Source organism: Lissotriton vulgaris, chromosome 9, assembly GCF_964263255.1.
Source record: "Lissotriton vulgaris chromosome 9, aLisVul1.2, whole genome shotgun sequence".
Classification (NCBI taxonomy): Eukaryota; Metazoa; Chordata; class Amphibia; order Caudata; family Salamandridae; genus Lissotriton; species Lissotriton vulgaris.
The window spans coordinates 764452987-764468751 of record NC_141697.1 but is presented as its reverse complement, the minus strand read 5'-3'; the positions used below and the strand labels follow the sequence as shown (position 1 = coordinate 764468751).

The 15765-nt window shown below is 38.9% G+C and overlaps 1 protein-coding gene across 1 annotated transcript in view; it reads left to right on the top strand.

The window, feature by feature from the left end:
- The window catches only part of PACS1 (phosphofurin acidic cluster sorting protein 1), a 1518728-nt gene that overhangs the window by 743459 nt on the left and 759504 nt on the right, over positions 1–15765 (top strand). The window contains exon 8 of the mRNA XM_086938495.1: positions 14223–14282. Coding sequence (XP_086794621.1) covers positions 14223–14282 — 60 coding nt within the window. The remainder of the gene's footprint in view (positions 1–14222; positions 14283–15765) is intronic.

The window sequence follows — 15765 nt, the reverse complement described above, 5'->3', positions numbered from 1 at the left end:
CCCTTTCAGGGCACTAGTTATGTGCACCAGTGGTCAGTGTTTTGCATGGCTCTGCGCTTCTGCCGTGGAATGTTGTGTAAAGAACTGACGTCCGCGCGGAAGGGCGGCATCTAAGTAGATATCGCGATGTCATTCCAGCTATCACAACGCCAACGATGAACGTGGAGTTGAACGATGCCACCTACTGATGTGCAGGGATACTTCTAAAGAAACATTTTCCTGAGCCAGTCTGATGCCTGGGAGTAATTCTAAGGTAAGGAATCCATAACTAATATATGTCTCTTACAGAATCACAGAATACAGAATACAGAATGTATCATTACCGAAGGTAAGTAACTTGTTCTTTAGTGCTTTTCAGATGGTAGTAACAAGAAAGTTACTAATATATGCTATCATTTATCACCTAAAATGTGTAGATAAGCATTATATTTTGTTCATCAAACACTGGAGAAAAACACAAATCTAATTGATTGTGAAAAAATCCTTTTCAATACAGTCCTTGTTCAACTGTGAGTTATAGTCAAACTACAAAAGCTAATTATAGTAAGTAACTCAATTTCTTACCAGCTACAGTGGATTTCTTCCAAAGACAACAACCATGCTAGGCATAATGAGATATCTAGTGTTGGTATTATGTAGTGTATTTAGTCTATATTGTGCATATGTAGAATTTTGGACCTAAAATTAAAATGTACGAATTAGAACCAGAAGGTAACAGTTAGTTAAATGTGTAGGCAATCTGGGTTCAAATGTTAATTTAGTGTCATCACATTAAGCCCATCCTGCATTGTTCCTTAAATGTAAGGTGTAATGTCCTGTATTGCTATTTTCTCGATGATCGAAAATAATTGTGGGACAAGTAAAAGTGCACCACGAAATGGAAATTTGTGTAGCAGTGAATTCAGTAATTAAGGTATTCATGTATCTCTTATCTGGTTAGGTAAGAGTGCAAAGCTTGCTATATTAGTTTCGTAAGTGATATTGATTTACCGTCAGGAATAGAAAGGTATACAAATATTTCAAATTTCATGACTGTTAAGCAGGCTTTAGAAACATTCATGTTCCCAATTATAGCTTAGAGCAAAACGATGAGCTTGTGGGAAAGTGTCACTAGCTAGAATTTCCAGAATAGCCATACAAAATTCTTGAGTATCCTGTTGGTTGATGATTTATGGAGAAGCACACAGTTCCTGTAGAAACATCAACAATATCTCTTATAGCACTTGCACATTGGAACAATTGTTTCTCTGATGGAAGTAGGAAGGAGTTACAGACTTACAAAAAGTATCTACATTTTCAAGAAGTAATTATTTTACTATAGGTAACTATATATAAATATATATATATATATATATATATATATATATATATATATATTAATACCACACCAAACTTCACCATCCAAGAAGGCGCTGACTCCGTGTATCTCAGTTCAAGATTTTTATTGCATATCAACTTCTGCTCAGACGCGTTTCGGCGGCAACCTCCGCCTTGCTCATAAAATAAGATTAACAATTGCATTACTATAGCAGTTAATACCATTTGTATTACTGAACTGAAAGTTCAGTAATACAAATTTCAAGGTGATGTTATTTTCTTTTTTTTACATGCTTTCACCTTTTCTAATGAGTCTGTGGTGAAGCTTTCTTTCCTTCACATATATATTTTAGGTTTACATGGCACCAGATATTCACCAAGAGAAGGAGTACATATTTATCTTAAATTATTACATTCACATGCAAAAGAAGTGTCTGCATTACATTTGATGTCACCAACATCAATAATATATACGGCTGGCAATGTTTTCACATGTGGTAAAGCTGCATGTGCCATACCCTCTTTTAAAACAGTTCAGCCAATGTTAATTCATTCATAAACTAATGGTTAAACCTTGAAAGTTCTGGATTGTAACAGCATCAGCTAAATACATGGAAATTGTTCTCTGCGAATACATGTGTTTCATTAGTGAAAATTGTGCATTTGCTCTTGAAATTTATTTTGGTTCATTAATATTAAGTAAGTAAGTTTGACAATAACAAATTCAATGTCACCATTACTTTTGTATTTTTACAAACTGTAATACACGTCCCACCGCTCCATTAAGAAATTCATGTTGTACATCCTGATTGAGTTGTAAAATGACACTGCATTTTTTGCAAAGAAATATGTCTTTCTAATCTGGCAGTTAGTGAGACAGATTTCTCCATATTTAATTATATTTTTTACGGATTAGGTTATAGGAATATTTGCTCCATGAGTTTCAGAACAATCTGTTTAAGGTTATGCTATAATTGTTTCATTTTACACAGTTAACATTTCCAGATTTGAATCCGAGCATTCTTTTGGGTTGACCTCAAACAAACAGGTAGTGTTTTCAAAAGAAGATAATGCATGACCCCTGCTGCAGGTTTCAAATGTGGGAATAAAGTAGATATACTTACTGTTGCAAGTATTTTTCTTTGCATTTTCAGGTACAATTTCTATCCTGAAATCTTTTAATATTCTTCCTTAATCTTCATCATTTGCTTGTCTCATATTTTGTGTAAGTTCACTAGATGAGAAATCTAACCAAATATTAACATTGCCTGTACTTCCTAAGGAAGGAAGTAGATCGCTAATAACTATTTCATGTTTCCCACCAAATAGGATATCATCTGATGTCTTGAGTATTTTTTGTTATAGTGAAGAAAAGCCATCATTAAGTTGGAAACATACTAACCTCGTCTATGATCAAATTCTGTAATTTTTGCAGAACTCTACAAAATTCCTGAGATGTATCATAATATAATTTTAAGTGTTCTAGTTTATTATTCTGTTCCATTGGTAGTAGTCAGGGTAATGTAATCCCTTTAACATTATGTGCCACTAATCCAGTTGGAGCAGTAACAACACATGATAAGTGCGAGTTTGCTACTTTTTTAAGATAAGCTGTTATCGCTTTTATAAGGAAACTCCATGATCGCCAGTTGTTTTAATTTTTCAAATATTTGAATCTGCTCTGTATTTAATTGTGATTAAAAAGGTGGTCGAAGTTTTCACCGTCCCTATACATTTTGCCCATAGCAAGTTCTACCTCACCCAGACCAACAGAACCTTGATCAACAATTTGTTTCTCCAAGTAGGTCTGCAGGTTTAATATTAGAAAGGTTATTGGTACTTGCAGTATTGTATAATATTTCTGCTAGAATTACATTTTCCTATAGAATTTCTTAGTCCAACATGTCAACATGATGAACTGTGGTGGTGTAATATAGATTTTGTTCTAATAAAAAGTTCCTCATATGATATTGATGTCCCAATCCGTTTTTCATCTTTTTGCCATGATTTAAACTGTTAGACTACCAAAAAGTTTAACTCTTTATTAGCAGGTGTATCATATTTCAGTTTGCGGTGAATAATTAGTGCAGGTTTGGAAGAACGCATTAAGCAGTCGTCCGCTTCATTCAGATGAACTTTTTCACTATTAACATTATCAGTAACATTATTTCTGTAAGGGTAAAATTGAGCTACTCCATATAATAACTGTTCCAGTAAAAGGCTTCTGTTAGGGTTGTAAGTTTGTAACAATATTGTTTTCACTATGTTTTTGTTTTCAGGTTCAAAGTGTGCAAAACTTTAAATTTCTGGTAAACTTTCTAAAATTCTTCTTCTAGAGGGCACTAATCCTAAATTAAGCCATGTAATGGCTGAAGATTTAGCATATAAACTTGAAGAGCTTAAATGGTCATACGCCTCATAACTGGCAACCTCTCTGTGAGATAGCATTTAAAGGCTAAATTGATACAGCCTTCAATTAAAGTTTATTCTGCACATCTTTCTTCCCATACTTCCTTCATGTCAGTTTTCTCATCTTTAGTAATATATCAAGTCACATACTGGCAACAACTGTTGAATTATCAGCAACAAATTCTATATCGATATTAGTATTTCACATATTCACTATTAAAGGGTTGTAGTCATTGATCTACTGTGATATGTGTCCTCTTTGTAAATTATACGTGACTAACAGACTTTTCTTTAATAAAATGCTTAACAGAAGACAAGATTGTTGAATCTTCCTTTATTTAGAATTGTTCTTGGGTAGCCAAGATAACACTTAGTGTACTATTTTGATTGTTTTGTATCTTTTCTTAAGCAGAGTTTTCTGCATTTGTGACTGACATTGAGTAACTTGTTCAAACATTTTTTTGTTTGTTTCTTTATTTGGGATGTCACATGTAACATATTGCATAATAAACTACAGGAAGAGGTTCAATAGAGTTTCATCCAAATTCTGGGGCATTTTTTAAAAATCTATAACAGCATATGAATATGAGGTGCACCTATTGCTTGGTACTCTTTTCTCCAAAAGAAATCAACAAACTCTCCTAAGGGATTTTTCTTTTTTTTTTGTTATAAACCTGAGCATAGTCTGGAATTTGTGATGAAAACATCTGCAAACATTTCCTTGATCTAAAGAAAATAATTCTCCTGCTTTTTTCAACCCAACATTTGTCAAATTGTTAGCTTTGGTAGGAAAGTGTATAAACCACCCCATAGGTAATCTGCATAGGTATTCTGCACAACTCAAAGTAAGAAACCTAGTCGCACATTCCTCAACATACATCTTAGTTCTTCATGTCTTTGGAACCATTATTAATTTGTGCATCGCTGACATGCCATCATATTGATTGTTATAATCCAGGCTTTTGTCATTGCTTTCAACCTTACTTAGAAATGCTATAGCTAATACATATAGTTATTAAATCCTGTTGCAGTTCACAACGCATGCGCTACAGCCTAGGAGGTAATGGATAATTCACTTTCATACAGTAAATTAAAAATGTAAAGTGTGTTTTGCCTTAAACAGGAGTCCTCTTATTATGGTCTTGTGGAACGATATTCTGATGCTGAAATTAGAATAGTATGATCATCCTATTGCCCTCCTTTTCCAGCTGGAAATAAAATTGGATAACATCACACCTCTAAAGTTTGTTTCCAAATACTAAGTGGATCTCCTGTAGCCTCTCTCATTTGATAAAGTTCTAAGGCATCACCCATTACATCTTTAGAAGGCAGTGGGTGTATACTCTAGCACTCCTATATTCCTTAACAGTGTTGTTTACTAACTTTCTGAAATTACACAACGTTAGTTTCATCTGTAAATAGTAGGTCCGTGGTAACTGTAAAGTCATTCATTTGAAAGTTTTTCTGGTGTATGTTATTTTGTTACAATGAAGAAATAGCCTCTTGTATTTTGCAATTTTTTTCTGGTTTGACACTCTTTTAACTAAAACAACCAAAGATTCTTCTTATTTCCACTACATTCCCACACTTTCTATGTTTTTTTATAATTTAATATTAGAAAAGCAAGCTTTCCTTTTAATTCACACACTAACTCTTATGTTTGAAATTTCCCAGATTTAGGGTGCTGTCTAATTATAGTTTGAAATAGATATAAAATTTGATTTGATATACTTTCATATAAGTTAAAATGTTGTAATTAAAAAGGCATAGGGTAAATCTCCAAGTTATTAGCGCCAAGACGCCTCTGGGTATTTATTCGTGCTTTACAAAAATATAAATGAAACAGTTAAATCTTATTACAAACTGCACATGAAAGCGTAAAGTTATGGTCTAGTTTGCCCAGGCAATAACAACTTACAATCTGGTCCACACAAACATTATATCTGTTTTCCATAATTATATAAATAGCAACTTTTCATCCAAGCTACTCTATCTTTTTTTCGTTAATAAATCAATTTATTTAGTAGATTAGCATAATGTGTGCGTCTACAGCAAATGCACTTTATTTGGAATTTCAGAAATTATTTAGTAAAATTCCAAAGTATCCCAATCACAGTTTATAGTCCATAATTTGTTTATCCACTATAGTTTGTGAGTAAACAATATTTGGGGACACCAAAACTTCAGAGTCGCCACAAAGTATTTTGATTCTACATACTTTGCAAGTGATAGGATTGGAGCTTAATAGGGCACAATTTATTTGCTCCAAATGTATTGCTGGACCTTTAACAAAGTATAGAATTTGTGCAAGTGTTCGTATACTTGAATAATGAGTTAAAAGAATTTTAATGTCATGAAAAGTGGAATTACAAATATCATTTTATAGACAGCCTACTAAACATTATGAAGAGAGCCATAAAAGCAATAATGGGAGCCTGAGGTTTTATGGCATAGACAAGATACCCAAAAACATCAGGGGTGGAGACCGGGAGGCGCAACTTAGAGTCAGAGAGTCCAAAAACATTATAGACATGGAAAGCAAGACCCCAAAGGGACTGAACTATGGAGAAGAATTATCATCCCATATAGGCTTCTAAAGCTATGACGGTACAGGGCAGAGGTTAACCCGCAGTATGATGAGCGTTGTTTAGAAATAAGTAATCACCGTCACAAATTTTATTAGTGAAGCTCTTCGCTGATGTACTAGCGCTAAGGGAGAAGAAGGGGAGAACAACCACAATGGTGGAGCGTCCGGCTGATGCTATGTGCCCCATAACCCAGATAGTCACAAGGGAGAGCCTCACAATATTCACAAAGGTGAAAAGTATGTTGGTTGCTGATTATGTTGGATAATAATTTTGTTATTATGGATTGATTTATGAATTTCACAAAACTCACTATTAAATATCTCACCTTTCACTCATCCCCTATTAATAGCACTCTAACATCAGACCCGCCACCCTTCCCAGCCAATATCCCAGCTGATAAGATGGACATTTCCAGTTTAGGGTAACTTAGGATAACAAAGGGAGCTCCCATGCCCACCGGTTACATTTTACCTTCGATCTGAGGGGAAGGATAATCACTGTTGATCCAGGGGAGACTATTGGTCTGACATTGGTCTCGAACCCCGTTGCCAGCACATTAGTTGAACCTCATTTCCCGATAGGCAAAACGATAATTGTAGTCCGGGATCGCACGGCATCATAGACTGCCATGTAACACCCTAAACACTCGTTATATCCTCCCATAGATGGATTGATTTAGGGAAACTTAGGACAACAAAGTGAGCGCCCGAGCTATCCAATTACTCTCGATCTGAGGTGTAGGATATAAATGTTGAAATTTAAAAGGGGATATAAGTATTCTGACAAAGGTCATGAACCCCGTTCCCAGCAGATTATCTGAACCTCATTTCCTGACAGTTATAGCGATTTTGTAGTTCATAGTCGCGTGGCATTACTGATAGCCAAAAGACATCGAAAATACTTCGTTTCCCGACAGACAATGCGACTTTGTAGTCCATGATCGCGGAGCTGGGGAATACTGCTAGTTAACAACCACAATGTTACCCTCTATGTCCCGCCCGATAATCACAGTATAATTTTCAAACCATCAAGAATACAATGTAATCTAATTGTTGAAATGTATACATGCATACATTATTACTTTGTAACAGTATGTGTTGACAAAACACTGAAGTGTTTTTTTGTTTTTATGGGTTGTGACATGAAAGAAGGACTCATATATGTGGGAATTTCAAAATGGTGGCTACTTGAAAAAGGCTTACGCCGAAACGCGTCGTCCTTGTTCTATGAGTGCACAATAAAGGATTTGTGCAAAGACCTCCTGGTGTGTCATCTCTGTGTCCTTCTAATCAGTGGGATCCGGAATCTGTGGATATATATATATATATTTATATATATATATATTTTTAAACCTTTATAAACATTTGTAGCTTTTCAATAGATTTTGTCTGAATCTTGCACACGGAAGTGCAATTCCATTGGTAAACAGAACATTTTATAGATTTCTCCTCAAAATGTTGGTTTAAGTGCTTGGTTATATTATTTACTATTTTTCTAACCCTACCATGAAGCCATGCATGACTGCGTAGCAACGTCCTTCGTTGTTTACAGCTAGGACCCAATTAATGCATGTATAGTAAGTTTGTTCTTGAAAGTATGATTCAGTTTTGGATATGTGTCTTCAACAATCACCAAAAATGTGAAAGAAATGTAACCAGTGCAATTGTTTTCCCAACATATATAATTTACTTGTTAAAATTAAATGTCAATGTTTTCATGTGATTCATAGTCAAAATAAATAATTTTCATTTGACAGCAAATGATTTTTCAATAATCACGTGAAAAATGTGTTTGTTTAAATTTGGTGGTATGGTTTTTGGAAGTGGGATACTTTTGGAGTAAACTACCAAGTAGTTTATTTTTAAACTGTTTACATATAATATTTCTAATGTCCTTCCTTCTGGTACGACTGTGTAACAAAGAAAGATTCACATATTTGTTTTTGAAGGTGTCTTTTCCACACATTACCATTTGTAGAAATCCTTTTTGCATTCATAACCATATCATCAGCAGAAACTGCTTTCTCAGTTTGCAAACATGTACTAATAACCTTACCATTTTCCTTTTTGGAACATTTGCGTGGTCCTTTTGTAGGTGTCAGTAAGTTTACTCAGTCAGTCAATCACTTTTATTCGATTTTTGAGAATCATAAAAAGACACAGGATACAGTTCATGAAATACACAAGGTATAAAAAGACAGTATAAAAATATCTACATATTATATCTACATGATAAATCATATATCAAATCATCAAAAAGTATTTTAGAATAACATGTACACAAACAGTATATTAAGTAATACATTCCAATTATTTAAAAAGAAGTATTAAAACATTTTAAAACATCATAGTATCTATTATAGATGCATTTAAGATATTTTGTTTATAATTAGTCCATTAGAACCTTTACTACGCATTTTATTAATACAAACTCCTGCTACTAAGAAGTTAGCAACATGGTAAGTAATTTGTGCATTGCGCAAAAGTTGCAAAAATAGGAGCGCTGGCCTAACCTGTAAAAAGCCAGCCTCTCTAAGGATGGGAACAAGATATTTTCTTCTGATTTTAGCGTAGTGATCACAAAACATAATAAAATGTAGTGTATCCTGAGTTGAGAAATGATCACAGTCGCATGGCTTATTGCTATCAGGTGTATCCCATCTGTAATATGTGCCCAACAGAAAATGTATTAAGTTCAAACGAAATCTAATTAAAAGAAAGCGGTGAAATGGTTTATTAACAAATACCAGGTATGGTTCTGGGCCTGCGACAGTTTTAAGAGCAAAATTTCTTCTAACCGTTGTCTTTTTTAATTCTAATTCCTCCCGCTCTGCTGTAAAGAGGTTTATCAGTGATGTCTTTATCGTCTTGACATCCTCCTTTTGGATGCCCTCAGGGGAGTTAAAAAGATCAATACGTCCCACCTTGGTTAACATTGTTTTTACGTACGTCAACCACAGGATCTTTAAGGCTCCATCCATACTTAAACAATCTTCGAGGATTTTATGATTTAGTGAAATTTCCTCGTTTAGCCAAGAAATGACAGGGGCGGATTTTATAATGTCGGAGACATACCCAGTACCCAGCTCTGAATGGATAGTAAAAGTAGGGGTAGACTGGGGGACAGAGAGTAATGATATAAAAAACCTGTTTTCCGCCCTCTGAATGAGGACTGGATTTGTATATCCCCATATTGAGGCCCCATAGGTGGCGATTGCCATGCTCTTGGTGTTATACACTTTAAGAATAGCAGTCGTTGGTCGTGACCCTAATTTCTTGGCAAAATTCAAGAGGGCTCCAGCAGATCTGCTCACTGCATTTCATTTGGCCTTATGTTGAGCACCCCAAGTACCTTTATCATCAAATAAAACCCCCAAGTAAATAAAAGAAGGGACCCTGTTTCCTCCTTTCCTGTACAAACAAGAGTTATGGGTTTCTTTTTCCTACCATTGAGTCCCATAATCATAACATGCGATTTTTGCATGTTTATTTTTAAATCTAAGGAGGTCATAAAGTCCCCAAAGGAGGCCAATAACTTGTTAATGGCAACACCTGTTCGTGCCAAGAGGACCGCATCGTCCGCGTACAGGAGGACCGGAATGTTAATCTCTCCTGCACGCCGAACGTTGGCCCCCAAGGTAGAAAGCACCGACTCGAGTGTGTTTATATACAGTGTGAAGAGGAGAGGGGCAAGGATACACCCTTGCCTCACTCCTCTCTCTGAATTAAAGGGTTTAGTGCATCTACCATCCTTGGTTACTCTAACCGATGCCTCCAAACCTTGATGCATGTCAGCCAGGAAGCCCACTAGTGATCTTTCTATGCCCATTTCCAAAAGGACCCCCCACAGCCTTGACCTGTTGACCAGGTCAAAGGCTGAGGAGAGATCCATAAATGCCATATATAAGGCCCATTTTTTAACTATTGTGTATTTGCTGATGATCAAATGCAAATTAAGGCACTGATCCAGTGTGCTTCTTTTAGGCCTAAAACCATATTGTGCATTAGATAAGATTCCCCTGCCTTCCTATAAGATTCCCCTGCCTTCCTATAAGATTCCCCTTACTCTTATATATTTAGGATATATTTTCATTATCTTTTTCTTCTGGTAATATTTACAAGGCAGTGTGCTAACTATAGCTATACCTGTATATAGAAATACGAATTGCTGGAGGATTTCGGCACCAAAGGTCACAATGGCAGACATACTCAGGCTCATTTACAGGGTTATGAAGAGGCTGTGTTGGCAGCATTGCGACCATAGTAAATGATACGTGAGAGTGTGAATAAGAGGGCATATTGCCACTGAGTTGATACTGGAAAGGGGACTATGGCCAGAGGAAATGGTTAAAGTGAATGAAAAAGAGGGTAACTGGCAATGTTATGCCCCAAAAGAGGTTGAAGGGAATAGAAATACCGGAGTATGTTGTCACAATGATAGTCGTGTTCAGCGTATCGGAGCGTATTGGTAATAGTATGGCCATGAGAAGCTTGTCAGGGATAGGCTACGAAAGCTGTGTGGAGTTATGCATATGAGCACTGTGAGCTTAACAGCTGTCATATTCAGGGCCTGGAAACCTCAGTGCGTTTGGACCTCACAAGCAGCAGGTGGCAATTTTACAGGGATATGCTCAATGGGATAGACCTCTGCTTGGACATGAGATAGTACGTGTGCCTGGCAGAGCTTCCTAATTGTGGTGTGTTGGACGCTCAAAACAGAGGAAAGAAAGTGATGTGTCAAAACTCAGTTGAGCCAGGACATCATAGGGCTTGCATTCTGTTGTGCGGGAGGATCCTCTATGTCTCAAGTGTTTGTACAAGGAGACGCTCCTGTATCCTGAGTTGTTATGGGTGATACGTGTTGTTGATATCAGGGGCGTCCTGTGGCTGGAACCGTGATCAGTTTATAAACTCCGCCCAGGGAAGGTCGTCATTCAAGCCTCCGGTTTTGCTCTGTAGGTGGAACACCCAGCGTTATTCCTGTGTAAAGAGGGTTTTCGCTGACCAGTTGTTATTGGACTCGATAATCGTGCAACAAAAGCTATCTGGTGTATGGTTGGTCTCTGAAAAACGACTAAGCTTTCTGGTATTTGTCTTCTATGTTCACTAATCCGGACCTTGACAGGTCTCATAGTCATTCCCACGTACTGCAGGTTGCGGGGGAACGTGATAAGGTATACACAATTTTTGGTATTGGTATGGGTATGTCTCTTTTGATGCCAAGGTCTCTGAAAACCCAGATCTATGTGTTTTGTTGCTGTAGTCAGGTGGCATACGGCTCAAGACCCACAGGGAAAATGTTCCTCTACTGGAGGAAGAGCCCACAGAGTCGGATGCCTTGTCAGTTGGGTTTTGGGTGAGTATGTACAAGTAAGTCCCTCGTGTTCTGGGGGCGTTTAAAGGCAAACAAGGGATTAGGTCCAGGGGAGAAGTTGCCCATCTGTAACATGCCCCAATGTTGTTTAATCCCCCTCTGTATCCTGTTAGAACTGGGGGTGAATGTGGTGACACAGGTAAAAGTGGCAGTTGGTGTCTTAACCCTGCTTTCCAAGAGGCTCCCTCTCTGATTATTCTTGACCCTTTTGTATGCTTGACATATCACTTTCTGCGGGTAGTGACGTTCAGCAAGATTAGTTGTCAGGATAGTAGCTTGAATCCCATACTCAGCTACGGTGTTACAGTTCCTACGGAGACAGTGGAACTGCCCCACTGGGAGGTCATTCATGAGGGCCTTCGGGTGATGGCTGTCGTAATGTAGGAGACTGTTCCTGTATGTAGGTTTTTTGTAGTTGGTGGTTAGTATTACCCCATTTTGAATGGAGATCACTAAGTCAAGAAAGGGAATACTGCTATTTGTCTTCGTGCTCATGAATTTCAAAAAAGGGTCAAGAGTATTGACCCAGTCACAGAAGGTATCACCCCTCCAAAACACCAGGATGTAGTCTATGTAGCAGCGCCACACTAGTAAGTTTTCTTGGAAAGGGTTGCTCTCATGTAGGATGATTTTTTTCTTGAAGGCAGCCATGTACAGGCAGGCTAGACTGGAAGCGAAGATACTACCCATGTTGGTACCTTGTACCTGATGGTAAAGTTGGACCCTGAAGGCAAAGAAGTTCTCTTTCAGGGGCAAGGCTGCACACTAAAATAAAGGAAATCGGGGTCTGGGAAGGCCAAGGGTCTGTTTCCTGCAAAGTTGCTTCTAGGACCTCAAGGGTGGCATCCTGGAGGATATTCGTATATAACGCATCCACATCCAGGGTGACCAGGAGACTGATTCTGTCAGGATTGGGGAAGGTCTCTATAAGTTTCAAGACTTCAGTCATGTCTCTGAGGTAAGTCGGTGTCTTCATCATGATCGGTCTGAGGTAGAAGTCTGAAACTTTGCTCAATGGTTCGAAGAGGGATTCCATGCCAGAGACAATGGGCCGTCCAGGCGTGGGGTTGACTTTTTTATGAATTTTCGCAGGGTTTAGAAGTTTGGGATCCATGGTTAATTGTTAATCAGGAACTCATCTTTATGTGAAGTGATCCAACCCTCTGTCTCTGCTTCCGATACCAAACTCCTGATCTTCATAGTTAGGCGTCCAGTTGGGTCATCCTCAATGGGGAGGTAGTAGCTGGTTTCAGTAAGTTGGCTGTGGTATTCTTCGTTGTATGTGCTCACGTCCTGGATGACGATGCCACGCCTTTGTCGGCTGGTTTTATCATGATGTTTGTGTCTTCTGCGAGTCCCTTGAGCTGTTCTCTTTCTTGTGTGAAGAGGTTGTTGAATGGCCGTACGCTGGTGATGGCAGAAGTATCCTTCAGGGTGGCCTGTTCAAAAGTCAGGATGTCTTGGGGCGTCATCGCCGCGGGGACGTGAACCGTGATTTTTGTCTTAGGCCTGTTCTATGGCAATGTGTGGTGCCTTTATCAAAGCAGAGGTCCTGCAGGCCCATGCACATGTTTTACTAAGTAGTGCGTTTTAGTCAACCCAAGTTCAGGGGCAATGTTGAAACTTGGAACCTACTGCTTTGATTCCTGCTCCCTTTCTGGATCATGGTTGGGCATTGTCCACCCACTTCTATTTCCAACACTCCCCACATGTGGAGGCATATAAGACTCCGGCTGTACATTTGGAAATCCGAGTAGCAACCCACCTGCCATTGCCTTAGCCATGAAGAATTAGATTCAGCTGAAGTGAATGGGCATCACTTTATAAAACGTTAATACGGTTCGTAGCAGAGGCATGTACATATTGCAGAATTTTGTCAAGTTCCTACTTGGGCAAACCCATGCCTTCTATGTGTCTTACCTGATGGATGCAGCTTCCCATAAAAATAGTTTTTTTTATTTTCAGAAAAGTTTTGCCCCAATCCTTTTGCTTGAAACTTTAGTTTTAGTTTTCCTCTTCTAGCATTTTTCAACCTGTGAAATGATGTGCCTAAGTAGTTGAAAAGGAAGTAAAGCGAGAAGAACTAAATGAAGAAAATGCAGTCATGGTAATCGTGTTACTCTTTGGTGATTTCTCTCCTTCACAAGGCAACCCCAATAATCCCTTGTTGAAAACATACTTACATACTTGCTTTAATCTTACATTGTGGAAAGAAATGTGGAAACTGGACTAAAGCAGTTTGGGATCAGGCCTTAGCACTACGGTCCTGGCAAAATTTTGAAGGGAGAACGTCTTTATAAGAAGCCTTTATCTGATCCATGCAGTCACCCTAAACTGTTGGTATGGAGGAAGGTGTAGAAATAGGTATACCTGAATCACCCTGAAGATAAATTCCATTAGCAACGTATGCCCCCACATATATCTGTCTTTGAATCACTTTTAGCCCCAATATTCCTCAAGATAATTGTGCAGGTTTTGTTGTTTGTAGATCGGAATTACAAATCAATTAATCCAATGTATTTTATTTCATTTCAGCAACCAAATATTAAACAGAAATTTGTGGCCTTACTGAAAAGATTTAAAGTGTCTGACGAGGTAACGCATGTAGCTATTTGTGCACGTTGCATGTTATATTGTCTTATAAATTGATATTGAGATGTGCTTATTGAGCGAGAAATAAATTGAAACAAATTACTATCTTCATAACAGCAACATTATCATCAAGTATTAATCTTCGTAGGGGGGGGGCGTGGCTTAGCCGAGCATTATGATGGCCGCTTGCTAAGTGGGCTCTGCCAGTTGAACACAAAATCCTGCATTAATCCTGCTGTTTGGGGTTGTCTACCAGGTAGAGTCAAGCAGCATTGGTAGCGGTTGTGACCAGACTCCATCCCTGGAAATATTGGATTGGCGGTGGCACGTGACCCCGGCTACTGAGGTTGGGCGAGATCGGGCCTACTGCTCGCTGAAGCTGAAGCCTGTCTTCAGGGAGAGCGTGACGAGGTCTTCACGTGCTGGCCTGGTCGGCAGACCGTAGATCGCGCTCTCTGGTCGGAATACGGCAACTGGTGCAGAACAGAGAACGCCACATATGAGCACAAGTGAGGTCAAATAAATTCTCTTCATAAAAAGTGCAAACGAACCGCAGGGCAATGAGCGCTGTCTGCATTGAGGAATTCCGTGGTTGGGGACCCAGGGAACGCAGCCAGCGGTAACTGGATGTATAGATCCGTGAGATCATTTTTTATTTTATTTTAAGCTAAGTGGACGGATCCTGGGATTCTTGCTGGCGTGAAGTATCTGGCAGTGTACACTCCTGGGGATCCAGATCTGTAACCCACAACTGCACGCACGAGCGTAGCCAACCTCAGAGCTAGTCTGTCACCTGCGGAGTGGCGGGAACACGGTTGCTCGGATGGATCCAAAATAGTGTTACTCCAACTAATCCTTAAAGCATGAGTTAATAGTACGTGCAGTCTTTTGCCATCGCTGCATCGGGGCGAGCATGACTACCGCCCATCCTTGGCGGCAGAATTTGGGTCGCTGGGTGTGCTGAGACCAGCTGCTGCACATCCAAGTCGAGGTGGGTAAGGCGAGTTTAAGCAACTGGCACCATTATAGAATGGTACCTGCTTATTCACATGGGACACCTAAGCCTGGACCGCGAGTGCTGGGGAATGCAGAGTGCGATTGTTTAGTGCTAGTTACACAGCATTGTGATCCCACAGACTGCATTTGCACGATATGGTAGATGGATGGCTGACCAGGATATAATCCTTAATGCAGATTTCTAGAACTTGAGCAGGTGAATCGCCCGTGGCAGAAACCTAAGTGCGACTGAGTGATCCCAGGGCTATGGGCTGGGTGTGATGAGCTGATCACTTAGACGGGTATCCCTCCTGGTAGCAGATAGCTGACAAATGTTCTTTGTGATACGTTACTAATGCCACCACCCGAGGCAAACATGAGGGCAAGGAGGTACCGTCCTGTGGGGAAACTTGCCAAGCTTCCAGATTCAAACCACATGCAGTAATTCGCTAGCACTTCAACTGAGTCAAAACGCTCCATGGTATAGGCC